This window comes from Pristis pectinata, chromosome 20 (assembly GCF_009764475.1).
Source record: "Pristis pectinata isolate sPriPec2 chromosome 20, sPriPec2.1.pri, whole genome shotgun sequence".
Lineage (NCBI taxonomy): Eukaryota > Metazoa > Chordata > Chondrichthyes > Rhinopristiformes > Pristidae > Pristis > Pristis pectinata.
Genome location: NC_067424.1, coordinates 17734510 through 17750474, shown reverse-complemented (window position 1 = coordinate 17750474; position 15965 = coordinate 17734510). Strand labels below are relative to the sequence as shown.

The following is a 15965-nucleotide window of genomic DNA, read 5'->3' as shown; positions in this document are numbered from 1 at the left end:
CCCTGTTGGAAAATGTGAGTGTTTGTTTGACTGTTTCCAATTGAATTGCGTATTGACTCTCGTAGCCAACACACATACTTGGCTGATGTTGTCACTTAGGTAGGAGAATCACTTGCCTTTGGGATGGGCAAAATAAAATGAGACAAGGAAAGAAATAAAACAGAAGAAATATATCTAGAGGACTAGAGTAGGTGATCTCATTATTGTCATGTTGAGAAAAGAAAGGTAATTATGCCAAGTATAGCTCAAGGGGATTAGTCAAAACGAAGAAATTCCAAATATCTGTCCTCGAGATAAATGTGGGTGACTTAATTTAGCAGAGCATGTTGAGATTAGCAATAAACCCAAGTCAATTGTGTTTGAAATTCCTTGGAATGAAATTATGTATGATGCAATATGTCTGAAACATTGTGGCTAGAGGATATGTTACTGGCATTTCCCTTTGTGGTAAATATAGAATTAAAAATAAACTGGAACTAGTCACATTTACTGATTAATACAGTTGTTAGAAATCAAAATACACTTAAATACACCATCAACGTCCACTACAGTAGATCTGTGAATATCATATGGCGTTGTTTAAAGAGAGAGTCTACCTGTGAAGTCACGAGCCTGGATTTTCCTTATATTTCATGTTAATGCTGAAGGTGGTCACCACTGGCATCAAAGTGACTCACTATATTATAGATTTCAACTTTTCTTCCTTTATTCTGCCTCAAAGCCAACTTGAACTTTGGAGCTAACAACGAGCTGCATTTCTCTCCTCTGCATGCTTCCATACTCTGGTCTCCTATGCATCCCATCTTTTTGCCTCACCCTTGATGGGTGCATCTTTAAAAAAACTCCAGAAAGCTTCCACTTCTCCCCTTCCTTCTTTGACCAAACTCTTAATGCAACCTCCCCACCCCCACCAAAAGCTTTCCTGTTTGGTTCTCAATCTGTTTTCCTTGCACCCTCTGTGAAGACTTTGAAACAGTTCTACAATGTAACTGCACTGTGTAATGAATTGACCTATATGATCGGTATGCAAGACAAGTTTTTCACTGTACCTTGGTACAAGTGACAATAATAAGCCAATACCAATCAGTGATATTCAAAGGAAAATGTATTAGAAGTCGTAACAGGCTTAAAGATGGATAAAACCTCAGAGCCTAAGGAGATGGATCCCAGCCTATTATGGGGAAAAAGGGAGAAGATTGCTGGGGCTCTGACAGAAATTTTAGAACCTTTGTCACAAAAGAGGTGCCAGATGACTAAAGAACAGTAAATGTGGTATTTTTATTCAAGGAGGTCAACAGGGATAACCCAGGTAATTTATAGGCCTCTTAGTCTAACACCAGTGGCAGGGAAATATTAGGAAATAATTCAGAGGGACAGGGTAAATTTGAATTGGAGAAGCAAGGATTAATCAAGGATAGCATGGCTTTGTTAAGGGAAGACACATGTGACTGCAGAAACTGAACCGAAATGTCGATCTTCCCTTTGCCTCCACAGATGCTACCTGACCCGCTGAGTCAGCAATTTGTTTTTGCCTCCGGTTGTTGGTTTTTTTTGTTTGGGAAACATTCTACTTGACTATTTTGATTCAATTTTTCAAAGAGGTAACTGAATGTGTCAATGAGGGTAGTGTGGATAATGTAGTCTACATGGACTTTAGGTAGGCCTTTGATATGATCCCACATTGGGATGGGGGGGGTGGTGGTGGTGGGATCCAAACATTAAGAGTCCATGAGACCCAGGACAATTTGGCAAACTGGATCCAAAACTGGCTTGGCAATAGGAGGCAGAGAGTGATGGTTAAGGGTCAATTTTGCAATCAATAACTTGTGACCAGTGATATACCACGGTGATTGTTGGTGGAACCCTAGATATTTGTTATATCTATTAACAATCTGAATGTAGAAGATATAATTAGTAAATTTGCAGCTGATATGAAGATTTGTGATTTCATTAATAGTCAACAGGATAGTTTTGGCTACAGAACAATATTGATGGGTTGGTAAGATTAGAAGAGTAATGGCAGATGGAATTTTATCTGAAAAAATGTGGGGTGATGCACTTTGGGAGGATTAATAGATCTCAGCTATATACAATGAACAGTCGGATCCTAGGAAGTGCTGAGGAACAAAGGGACATTGGTATATGTGTCCAAGTGTCCTCGAAAGCAGCCACATAGGTAGGTTAAAAAGGCGCCAGGGATACATGCCTTTATTTGCCAGGGTATAGGAATACAAGGGCAGGAAATGTTACTTAGGCTACAGCTGGGCTACTATGTGTAGTTCTGGTTGTCACATTATATGAAGAATCTGATTACACTGAAGACAGTGCAGGGGAGATTCGCCATTATGTCACCTGGGATGCAGTGTTTCAATTACAAGAAGAGAATGGATAGATGAAGTTAGTTTTCCTTGGAGCTGAGAATGCTGAAGTGAAGTAAACAAAATTATGAAGAGGAGATCTTATAAAACATATAAAACATATGAAAGGGATAGATAAGATTGAGGCAGGAAGGTTGTTTCCACTGATCGGTGAGACTAGAACTAGGGGACATAGCCTCAAGATTCGGAGGAATAGATTTAGGATGGAGATGAGGAGAAACTGCTTTTTCCCAGAGACTAGTGAATCTGTGGAATTCTCTGCCCAGGGAAGCTGTATATGCTACCTCATTAAATATATTTAAGACATAGTTAGATAGATTTTTGCATAGTAGGGGAATTAAAGGTTATGGGGAAAAGGCAGGTAGGTGGATCTGAATCCATGGCCAAATCAGCCATGATCGTATTGAATGGTGGAGCAAGCTCGACGGGCCAGATGGCCCACTCCTGATTCTATTTCATATATTCTTATGAATGGCATTGCACCAGAGGTGTCTATAATTAGAGGGCATAGATTTAAAGTAAAGGGTAGCAGATTCAGAGTGAATTTGAGGAAGAATTTTTCACCCAGAGGGTGGCTGGAATCTGAAATACACCGCCTGACGAAGTGGTTGAGTCAGGTGCTCTCACAACTTTAAAAGAATATTTAGGTAAGCACCTGAAACACAATGGCACAGAAGGTAAATCATTAAGTACTGGAAAATGGGATTGGGTCAGATTGGTACTTGATGACTGGCGTGCACACAGAAAAGTCCGAAGGGTCTATTTCCATACAACTTCATGACTCTTGCTATGACTCTATTGGTGTCAGTAACTGTTGCATTTGGCTATAGTTGGAACTTCCTGCACAGATGGGTTGCTCACTGAGCAGTAAGAGTTGAAAAGATCATTAAGAAAAAAGTGGCCATGAGCTGTAGTAACAAAGTGAAGAATTCTTAAAAGTTCATTCTTTTTGCTTAAAACTCACTTTTTTGATCCTGACTGAGTTCCTTGAGCTGAACAGGAATAGTTCCCAATAAACCTGCCAAAACGCAATGCAACCGAAGTATCACAATCATCGACAGTAACCACAGCAACCTTCTGTTCAGAAGGCCCTTGAGGAACACCAGACTTCCCAATCACCGGCTGTTGAATAAAGAACAAGCATATTTTGTAATTTGTTGTTGTTAGATTATTGGATGAGATTTTCTTGAATAAAAATAATAATGATGTACATAGCAATCAATCACACCGGTGCCTTTTGGGGTGAATTTCAAATTGCTACAATTTGTTGGCCAATTTGCACAGTTCTTCCATTAGTTTCTCAAAATTGGAAGTCATATTTCAGCTTAAGTGACAAGATGCTCAGTTTCAATAAAAATGTCATGTTACCTACCCTAAAACATAAATTTCATCTAATGAAACTGTAGAGAATTTTGGCATGCATCATTTATTAGTTCAGCTTCTCCTGTTCATCTTAACAACCCCGGTGCCCCACTGTGTTGGGAAGCTGAGCTGACAATCCTGCAACATAGTCTATTCCTTGAAGGCACCAATAAGTGGGATTGTTCAACATGCTTTTAATTTTCCCTTTCTTCAGTGTCCAAAAATTAGAAATTCACCACATATAAAATCAAGAGCATAAACCCACATCTAACCAGCTTTTGCCACAATGTAGTTCATCACTTTCAACATAACACAGAAAAAATACACCTATTATTCTGTTCTTAATTTATTGCAAATGACACATTATTCTACATACACTCTGGAAATATTGAATTTTCTGCTGCTGTATTATTCCAAGATTGTTTAACATGCATGAGTACAGATCTAGCCAATGGACTTGGTACAACTCTGCCATTTTTTCTGCACATTATTTCAAATAGAGAATCCAGAACCAAGACTGGTATGCATTACTTTTCTTGCATTAACAAAAGTTAGTACAAAAGAGAATGTGTCGCTTTGGACCAACAAAATCAACAAATCAAATAAGTTAATTTAATGTGCTGAAAACAATGCAGGTGAATGGTATTTGCCATGCTAGTAGAGAGGTGTCTCTGATTATGCCTTTTTTTTGCAAAAAGGTCTTGTTTTTGCGGTCTTTCTTTTCACTCCCTTCACTGGCTTGTGTCATTTATATTTTGTGTGCTGTCTGTATCTACATGCCTGTGATGCTGCTGCAAGCTTTTCATTGTACCTGTATCTCACTGTACTTGTGCGCACGTGGCAATAAATTTGACTTGACAAGCTTAGCTCAGAGTTTAAATTATGAAAGAGTATCAGTATCAAAAATCACTCCTTTATGTGTAAAATCTCCCTTGTAACTTTCAATGTATGTACAGCATCTATCCAGAGAATTTCTTCACATTCTTAAACGTGATGCTTATGTGCTGATCTATGTTGAGAACTAAGGGTTATTTCTCTTCAGGGAAAGTTCCTTATGAAAAATAAGTTAACCAAACCATACATCAACTCTATTTGCAAGCACATAACCCAACAATATAAATTGCTGTAAAATATAATAAACAGGATTAGTATAGATTGGCACCTGATAGTTGGGGTAGACATGGTGCACTGTATGACTCTGTGACAACACCCACCACTTGAGTTGATACTACAATAATGAAACAAATATAGGATATATTCATTCATACAGAATACTTCCAATTCCTCTGATGAAAGTGTGGCTCCTTTAACCAACAGAATGACTCAATCTGAAAAAAATACTTTCCTCTTTATTTTGGTGGAAATATAACATCTTGAATTGTTTACTTTATAAATGCACTATTTTGCCTAAAGGCTGTTTTTAGCAAAATTCTAATGCATTCTTGCATTCTTACAGTGTAATCAGCTATGCATGACACTGCTCCAATAACTCCCCAAGATCTTTGCCTCTTTGGGTCTAAGCAATTTGCTCAAAGCACAATACATTTGATTTATTGGGAACATAAACCTGATGAGATTTGCAGAATGCACTCATGTGGTTATTCGTATTGACAGTTCTCCAACCTTGGGCAATCGACTCCATTGGCTCCTTCAGTGCCAAAAACTGGCAGGTACACGAGCACAGCTTGAAATAATTTATATAATATAGCTTTGTTCTCCGTGGGAGGCAGCTGACTTTGAAGCAGTACTTCTCTCTACTGTGCAAAATGGTCAAGGAACATGAACGCTGAATCAGACAGAGCCCTATGCCATTACACTACTGGCTCCCCACTTCAACATACAAAGGAAGAGATTAATTTCAATGACAATGTAAAGGAATTCTCAGTTAGTTACTTCTGCATGAAAGTCTTAATCCAAGCTCCCTTTTATAGAATTGAACATGGCAAAGTGGGGGACTGGTTGTATTTCTTCTCCATGTTTGCACCTAAACTTGTCCAACATCTTCCATTTGCTCACGAGATGGTTATATCTACTGTGCGCCATCCTAATGAATTGATGGAAATCCAGTGAGTCTAGTGGAGAGAGATATCTGAAACTCAGTCACTGCATCCATTAAATTGTTGTCCAACCATCCCCTCCATTGTTTCTCTATAGGAGTAAGGTTTACAGCCAGAAGTTTTGAAGGCATCCTTAAAGAGATATTTAAGCTGAATTGAGTTTCTGACAATGTTGGGAGATGTGATAAAGGATGGGAAGATGGAGACTGAAGGTTACTGGAAAGCTGGAAAATTTTCAGTTTTTCAGCATTGATAGAGTCATAAAAATGTTTGGCACAAAAGAAGTCCATTCAGTCCATCTTGTCCATACCAGCCAAAAATAGATTAGGTCAAGACACAAGAAAGACTAGATTAACCTCACTTCCTAGCCCTTGATCCACAGTCCTGTAGATTATGGCTCTTTGTGTGCTCATCCAGGTAGTTTAAAGGTGACAAGGGTTTCCATCTTCACCACTCTTTGACACAGCGAGTTCCAGACATTGAGTGAAAATATTTTCTCTCAACTTCTCTCTAATCTTTTGGATAATTAACTTAAATCTAACATTACTCCCTCCTTTTCTGTTTATTCTGTCTGTGCTTCTCATACACCTTAATTAAATCACCCCTCAGTCTCCTTTGTTCCAAAGAACACAAAATAACGCCAGCCTAGACAGTCCTTCCTCGTAACTTGATAAATCTTTATACACTACTAGGTGGAAAGAAGGCATCTCTCAATAACACGTAGAGGTGACGCAATTTACACCAATGTGCCAACTGCCTGAAAGTTTACATGGAAAGGTTTGATAAATACTTCATCTTGAAGAGAATATCCCTTTAAACATCTAAAAATAACAAGAAACATGCCGCTGGGCTTCAGTGAACAAGGGCTGCCGACAGAAGCCTGGAAGGATTTAAGCAGCTCAAAAGTTTGCAGGTCTAAACATTTCGAGAGTCCTTTTGTTTGTCCCAGTCCTTTCTACTTCCCCTAGCATCCCTATATAACACTACCCAGGCCTCCTACAGACAAAAGCATTCTTCAACTATCAGATCATCCTTTCACCAGCCAGCAGCCTCCAACGGCAACAGACTAAGCTAAATGTTTTTCAAACTGAACAAAGGCCAACTGAATGGAAATGATAATCCGAGGAAAATTTCTTTTTATTGTGGGCAACAATGAGGAAATTAATTCCCTAAGAGGGAAGGGGAGAGATTGTAAGTGTACTGAAGCTTTCTTCACAAGTTGATTCCTGACTTTTTGCCAAACAATGGCATTGTATATTTGGCAACCAAGTATATAATGCATTATTTGCACTGTTGTGTGTTATGAATGGAGTCCCCAATGGCTTCCTCCTTTTAAGCTTCACAGCCATAAACGCAAACACATATACATTACATTTCCCTGTGCCTATATTAGTTTATTTACTGAAGAGCTAGGTCACTTTACCATGCAAGTCCCCAGCCCAAATGGAAGTAATTTTGTCTTGAGCAATATTGAGGATGCTAATATTAGCCTTGTAGCTAGGCTTTAAAAGAAGATAAATGAATTACAATCACAACTTGCAATTTTTATCTAAAAACTTCCAACCTAATGTGTAGACAACCGATGAGGACAGAGCTACAGCCAGCTGAGGTGCTCTATTGGTGATGGCACTGTCTTCCAATATTCATCAGCAAATGTCACACTTCAACAAGATAAAGGCTCGGATTTTGAGCTGGGTGGTGGGGGATGGATGCTAGGATGAAACAGACAGCAACTTCTGCATTTCCATGCATGTGTGCTAATGGGAATTTATGGAGGCTGCATTCAGCATTTATTTGTTGACTGCACTCTTGACATTGGACTTCTAGTGGAATTAATTCATTATGGGAATTCGGTGTGGAAGAACAAACCTGTAGAAAATGCCCTTCACTCATAATAAGACCTCACAGCCTGCGTCAGGTGAAAGGAAGCATAACTGGTCTTTACACCTTTGTGTTAATGGAAGGGAATTGCTGAGAGCACCTGTATTTGTTACTGTAAAAAGTTCTTTCTTGAGATGAGTTCCTAGTTTAAGCGAATTCTTCAGATTTTTTTTAAGAATCTGCAATTTAATTGGATAATTTTGACATTAAAAATATCAGATGTGTGTTTCAAAATGTTTGGGTATTTTTTTGAAGTTTTTTTTATTTTTTATGTTTTTCTTGTAAAACATTTAGATTATTTCTTTTTAAATGTTTTTGAATGCTTCTCAAGGTCTTGGAAACATTCAGAGTGTTTTACTGCTTTGACATTTCTGGTTAAGTCATGGCTTAGCTGGGTGTCAACATTGTACCTTTGTGGGTGAACTGTGTCTTAGCTGCTCTCATTTGAACCAATTATGGTGCAGGAAGTATTTTTGTGGTGCTCTTGGCTTCTTTTGTCAGTTGCTGCCATCAACACCATGTGATTTCATTTTGGTGTGGAATGTTTACTTTTATCCAACAGGGCCTTGTCACCAGGGAAACCTACCAAATTCCTCCTGGGAGGATCACCAGAGGTAATCAAAGATCTTTTTTTCAAAAACATTGTGGTGGGCAAACTGTGCTCACAGATGACCACACAGTTTGGACCACTGGTAGGAACCTGACATCCACAGAACGGTCCAACAGCAAGAACTTCACATAAGGCAAGGTTTAAAACTGCTGATGAGCAGGGGAAAATGTTCATGGACCCCGGTATTACAGCAGTTTAGGTAGTGGAAGTTCGCCCTTATGGAATTCAGAATTCATCATGGAACAGAAATTTGCTCTTATGAAACTTACGTGAAAAAAAGCAAATAAATAAACACAAAATTTATCTTTCTCCCCCAACCCTCATTTCTTGACGCAAGTGCAGATGATATGGCTTCGCGTTATCAACCATTTTTAGGAATGCAACGCCAGTCGCTCTCCTGAAATGCGGGGGTCCTCTGTAATTAGACACGACTTCCTGTATCCCAGCAGACTCTTGGAGAGACAAATAATAAAGAAATAAACCAAGTACTAGGCTAACGTGGGGGGAAATGAAGGCAAGAAAAATAATCTATCATCTCTCTCCAGGATATGGACAATGTTGATAAGGGACATCACCTAGTTCTTCACACACAGTAATCTCAGTGCTCTCCTAGAACTCAACCTTTTGAATGTTTATTTTATGTTCAATCACTTCAACAGAATAAACTATCCAACACCAGATTCAATTGTATTCTCATAATTTAAATTCATATCTTCTCATTCTCCACAATTTAGTTAATACAAAAAGACTGTTTATCCAATGTCTGGTCACTTTTTTCCCGTCTCCCATCAGGCCAAAGATATAAAAGCACCAGGCTCAAGGTCAGCTTCTATCCCACTGTTATACGACTATTGAACCATTACCTAGGGCAATAAGATGGACTCTTGACCTCTCAATCTACCTCATTATGACCTTGCACCTGATTGCCTACCTGCACTGCACTTTCTCTGTAGCTGTGACAGTTTACTCTGCATTCTGTATTGTTTTATCTTGTACAGCACAGGACTACAGAGGTACTACCTCAATGCACTGTATAATGAATTGATCTGTATGAACGGTATGCAAGGCAAGTTTTTCACTGTACCTTGGTACAAGTGACAATAATAAACCCATTCTAACTCCTGTTCTTTCCTGTTCCAAATAGATCTGTCAAGATTCCTCAAAGTCTTTCCTTTTTTTTATATTAAAAAAAGAGTAAAACAACCCAGGTAACTGGGCCTATCATCATACCCAAGTGCTTCAAATATAGTTTTAATCTTGTGGCCTTCACTTGAACCTTTCCAACCCTTCTTTATTGACAACTCATGTCTGACTTTATCTTACAGGAGTCACCTAATTACATTTCCAAAATTAAATAAGCATTGATGTTTACTCTAAAGAGAGCAAAGCCACTATCAGTTCCTTACAGAGTACTACAGCACAAAAACAGGCCCTTCTGCCCAACTAGTCCATGCCGACCTGATCTTCTGCCTAGTCCCATCTACCTGCACCCGGATGGTATCCCTCCAAACTTCTCCCATCTATGTACCTATCCAAACTTCTCTTAAATGTTACAATTGAACCCCCAGCTACCACTTCTGCTGGCAGCTCGTTCCACACTCGCACCACCCTCTGAGTGAAGAAGTTCCACTTCAGATTCTCCTTAAACATTTCACCTTTCACCCTAAAACCATGTCCTCTCATTCTAGACTCACCCAACCTTAGGGAAAAAAGCCTGCATGTGTTCACTCTATCTATACCCCTCATAATTTTGTATATGTTTACCATCCTTCTGCACTCCACAGAATAAAGTCCTAACCTATTTAACCTTTCCCTATAACTCAGGTCCTCAAGTCCCAGCAACATCCTTGTAAATTTTCTCTGCACTCTTTCAAGCTTATAGATATCTTTCTTGTAGGTAGGTGACCAGAACTGCACATAATACTCTAAATCCGGCCTCACCAACATCTTGTACAACTTCAACATAACATCTCAACTCCTGTACTCAATGCCCTGATTTATGAAGGCCAAAGCGCCAAAGCTTTCTTTATGACTCTAGCTACCTGTGATGCCACCTTCAAGGAATTATGGATCTGTATTCACAGGTCCCTTTGTTCTACCACACACCTCAGAGCCCGATCATTCACTGTGCAAGTCTTACCCTGGTTTGTCCTCCCAAAGTGCAACACCTCACACTTGTCTGCATTAAATTCCATCTGCCTATTTTCCTAGCTGGTCAAGGTCACGCTGCAAGCTTTGATAGTCTTCTTCACTGTCCACTACATCCTCAATCTTGGTGTCATCTGCAAATTTGCTGATCCAGTTTACCACATTATCATCTAAATCATTAATAGAGATGATAAACAACAACGGACCCAGCATCGATCCCTGCCACACACCACTAGATGCAGACCTCCACTCAGAGAGCCAACCATCTACTACCAATCTCTGTCTTCTCCTGCTAAGCCAATGTTGAATCCAATTGACTACCTCATCCTGAATGCCAAGTGACTTAAACTTCTGAAGCAGCCTCCCTTGCTGGACTTTGTCAAAGGCCTTGCTAAGGTCCATGTAGACAATGTCCACCACCTTTCCCTGATTGATCTTCTTGGTAACCTCCTCAAAAAACTCTATAAGATTGGTTAGACATGACCTACCATGCACAAAGCCATGTTGACTATCCCTAATCAGGTCCTGCATATCCAAATACTTATATATCCTGTCCCTTACAGTACCTTCCAATAATTTAACCACAACTGACATCACGTTCAATGGCCTATAATTTCCCAGCGTATTCTTAGGGCCTTTCTTGAACAATGGAACAACATTAACTATCCTCCAGTCCTCCAGCACCTCACCCGTAGCTAAGGACATTTTAAATATCTCTGCCAGGGCCTCTACAATTTCTGCACTAGCCTCCCACAAGGTCTGAGGGGACACCTTCTCAGGCCCTGGGGATTTATCCACCTTCATTCACATCAAGACAGCCAGCACCTCCTCTTCTGTAATCTGGATATGGTCCATGGCCTCACCACTCTTTTTCCTCAGTTCTGTAGTCTCTGTGTCTGTCTCCAGAGTAAATACGGATGCAAAAAATTCATTCAAGATCTCCCCCCATCTCTTTTGGCTCCATGCACAGATGACCATGCTGATCTTCAAGAGGACCAATTTTGTCCCTTGCTACCCTTTTGCTTTTAATCTATATGTAGAACCTTGGAATTCTCTTTCACCCTGTCTGCCAGAGCAACCTTACGTCCTCTTTTTGCCCTCCTGATTTCTCTCTTAAGGTGTTCTCTTGCATTTCTTATACTGCTCAGGCGCCTTATTTGATCCTAACTGCCTATATCTGATATGCACCTCCTTCTTTTTCTTTACCAGGGCCTCAATATCCCTCAATAACCCTAAACCCGTTAGCTTTGCCTTTTATTCTAACAGGAACATACAGATTCTGTACTCTCAATGTTTCACTTTCGAAAGCCTCCCACTTACCAAGCATCTCTGTCAGAAAACAGGCTATCCCAATCCATTCCTGCCAGATCCCTTCTGATGCCGTCAAAATTGGCCTTACTCTAATTTAGAATCTCAGCCTAAGAACCAGTCCTATCCTTCTCCATAATTATCTTGAAAATAATGGAATTAAGATCGCTAGATCCAAAGAGTTCCCCTACACTCACTTCTATCACCTGCCCTGTCTCGTTCCCTAAGAGGAGATCCAGTATCACACTCTCTCTAGTTGGGACCTTTACATATTGATTAAGGAAACTTTCTTGAACACATTTGACAAACTCTATCCCATCCAATCCCTTCACAGTATGGGAGTCCCAGTCAATATGTTAACATCACCTACTATCACAACTTTATTTTTCTTACACTGTCTGCTATCTCTCTGCAAATTTGTTCCCCTAAATCCTGCTGACTATTGGGAGGTCTATAACATAATCCCATTAATGTGGTCATCTCTTTCTTATTTATCAGTTCCACCCATATTGCCTCAGTAGACGAGCCCTTCAGTATGTCCTCTCTGAGCACTGTCATGACATTTTATATGTGAATAATTTCTGATACAAGACAGAATTTGACTAGATGTGAGATCCACTGAAGCCTCTTTACCTGGGTCTCAAATCCCTGGCAGTGTATTAAACATGCAGTGATGGAAGCTCCTCAGGTTAATAGGAGATGCTTTGAAGATGACATTAGGAATGCTATCAAAAGAGCAATGTAAGATAATTTATCTCTTATCCACAAATTGACAAGCGGAGCGAAATTGTATTAATATTTTACAATGTGCATATTTTAACTAAACATTTTTGGATCTGAACTGAGCAAATATTAAGAGATCAGTCAATTTTCAGTTTAAAATGTTGAGTTTCATTCAGAAATTTTCCTTGCTCTGATCTCGTGGTGGGAGTTTGAGGAGTAAAAGTCAGTTCAAATTTCTTTGGATCACGATTACTTTGTTTTCTTCATTGATCTCTGAAGTCACAATCAACACTGTGCTACATTAAAAGCATAACATTGCATCACACCTCAATGTCCTTTTGATATCAGCTACCAAGCAAAAGTGTTTTCTGTTGGTTTTTTTTTTGTTAGAAACAATAACTGATTGGCAGTTGTCAACTTTCATAGTGCAGTACAAACTGCAAATATTCTAAATGGATATATGAAATGTGAAGACTGCCGGATGCAAGGATGTTACAATTTTACCTCATTATGAACCATTAAATTTAACACTAATTAACCATAAGTGCCTCTCAAGCCGAAGCTTTATCTATACCACTTATTCATCTCCCTGGCACTGACAGCTTTAGGAATTAAGCAAGCTAACTCCTTTCATGATTTCAACAGTATGTCCCTTTGTTAATTGGTGTTACACCTACATTTTCTTGGTAAATGTTTTGCAGTGAAGATTGTATCTAGTGACGGACAGATCCCCATTGCGACTGTGCATAGAGCTCTTTGGCCACTGGGAAGAGGTGGTTGAGGAGGACCCTTGCTCTGATAGAAAGCAGGGAGACCTGCCCATCCCCCTATAATTACCACAATCAGACCCACATTAGAATGTTGTTCCCTTGTGGCTTTATACAGAGTTGCTGCAGGCCCCCTATGTAATCCCATAGTTTTAAGATGGATAGATAAGCAACAGCTATTTATATGGCATCTTTAATACGGCATAAATGCCCAAGATGCTTTAAAAAAAACTTAACAGCAAGTACCATTCAGGCAGCAAAGGTGCACCTTCAACATAAGGCAAGAATGCCATTTCTGAAATAAAGAAATCCGTTGCAAAATGGATATGTACTTGAATTTTAATTAAGTCAATATTGAACATTAATTAACAGAAACTTCCTCACATGTAAATACTCTTTACAAAAAAACCTCAGCTGATTAGCTTTTTAAATCAGAACAAGTTTTAATCAGTATTGAGTCTGACTGTCATTCTACAAAGCTAAGAAGAAAATATCAGGTCTATACTAGAATATTGATCAGATGTCTTGCATGTTCAATTAATCTGGTACTTGGAACTATGGGATGCCCAGCCTGTCAACAACTCTTGTCAAGTTGAGGGAGGCCTTGGGGGAGGGGTGAGGTTGCCCTGCCTGTTGTCATTATAAAATGACTGCTGTTTTCATTCAGTCCTCAGAGCAACAGATTGAAAACGTCCTTTCATGCGTGAGTGGTGCACAGAATGGCAACGACTGTGCACCATTGTGGCATCAGTACTGGGTAATGAGCTGCCGGTGCATGAGAGCAATGTGGAAGGGGACAATTGGTACTTATTCGGAGGAACAGTGCGCAAGAAAAGGAAGAGGGTGGAAAGAAAAGGAGACTGGCAGCCAGCTGCGACCCACCCAACTGTGCAAGGAGGAGACATTGCACTCCACTGTGTTGCCATGACTTCATCAATTCACGTGATTTTCAGCTTTTTGTCTTATCATTGTTGGCATCCATTCAGAGCCTTTCACTGGAAGACTTAATGTTTGCCAACTCTGCCCCACTAAACCTATTGATTGCTGTGAAATCTTTAACTTAAATCGAAATAGATCTGCAATATTACATCACTTTTTTCTGGACACATCCTGACTGTTTTTTTGTGAGAAACTTTCTAGATTTTTGGCTTTAAAAGGATGAGTTTCAATCTTTACAATGTTCCCTTAGCTATCATTGAAAACATTCATAGAAAAACTGGGTTAAATCAACACACCAACAAAAATGCTTTTAAAGAATTCTTTGCAATTGCCTTAGCAAATCTTGGTGACAGAAACGTAAACTTTTTGGGTGATAATGCACGGGGACCTTCCCGGAACAGATGCATCTTAGGGTAATTCCTGGATGATCACTTATTCACAACAACTTATTAGTACACACACTTTTTACCAATGTTGCATTGACATAATTTAATAAATTACAGGTACTCCTCAATTTATCAACATTCACTTTATGAATTTGTGTTAGATTGCCACAGCCACTTTGGGGTATGCTTCTTTGATTTACAAAGATCTTTTCACTGTAATGAATAGCAAGCCACTCTCTGTGCATTGGAATATAGTATACTAATATTCTAATCATGCATTTTGTCCAAGCATTTCACTTTATGAAGTTTTGCTTAACAAAGTACGAAGGCAATTTCATAAATCAAGGAATGGCTGTAGCTAGTGAATTGTTCTGTAATGAGTTTACAGTGTTTTCTGTCTCATTGTTCTTGCACTGTTCATTCATTCATTCCCTTCTTCCTTCCCTGTTTTCATTCATCTCTTTCTATTTACATCTACTTCAGACAGATTAGCTGTGATTAACAAGCCTTCACCACCAACCCCGCTCCTCAACTCGCACCACCACTACTTGTGTCATTCAGTCTCTCTCTGGGCCTCCACCCTATCAAAGATACTTCCTTTGTTCTCTTCTGCACTTCACCTTGTTTGCAATATGTTTGATTTCTAATTTTTCTTAGTTTTCTGATGAGAGATCATCAACACAAAAATTTAACTCTATGTCTATCTCCACTCAAGACCAGCTGAGTATTTCCAGCATTTTGTTTTCAGTTCAGATTTGCAGCACCTGGAGCCAGTTGCTCTTCAATAATTTAATAAAGATTGCATACAAAGTGGACAAGAATTGTCAGTGAGACCTCTCTGAATGACCCCGTGTCTTGTGTTCCTTGTTACTTACACAGATAGAGGCAAATGAAGACCAAAAGAATCAGAAAAATCTTTCAGGAATATCCTAAAAGCTCTTCAGACTAGTAGAATGATGTTTAGAAACAATTCTGAACATTTAAAACTTGTTCTGATTTAAAAGACCAATGTGTCAATCGGTTTTCAAATTATTGATATGTACAGCTGTGTAGGAATTGCTATCATAAAATGTTTCACAATGATATAATCAAATCTGAACACATATTCACTAAGGGAGAAATTTCTTTCAGAAATAGCACTCTCTGTCCATGTTGAAAATGGACTTGTGATCAGTGAAAGTGAGGTTGATTTGTTTGCACGGTGAAAAGTTGGCAAACGTTCAAACATCACATTTTCAAGGTCCCACCCTCCAGAGTGATGGGTACAAACTGACGCCGAGTCATGGTCCCAAGGAAGTAATTGTGGTACACAGTGATGCTATTTAACAAAAGCTGCAGAATACACCTAGCATTTTATTTTCTCCTGGGCTCTTGAACTCATTACAGTTTAGGCCCAACAGAAAGGA

At 39.3% G+C, this 15965-nt stretch overlaps 1 protein-coding gene across 2 annotated transcripts in view; it reads right to left on the bottom strand.

Annotated features, from left to right (window-relative positions):
- The window catches only part of LOC127580781 (cadherin EGF LAG seven-pass G-type receptor 2-like), a 231820-nt gene that overhangs the window by 59436 nt on the left and 156419 nt on the right, over positions 1-15965 (bottom strand). For both annotated transcript variants that reach the window (XM_052034651.1, XM_052034652.1), the window contains exon 6: positions 3343-3500. In XM_052034651.1, the coding sequence (XP_051890611.1) occupies positions 3343-3500 (158 nt within the window). The remainder of the gene's footprint in view (positions 1-3342; positions 3501-15965) is intronic.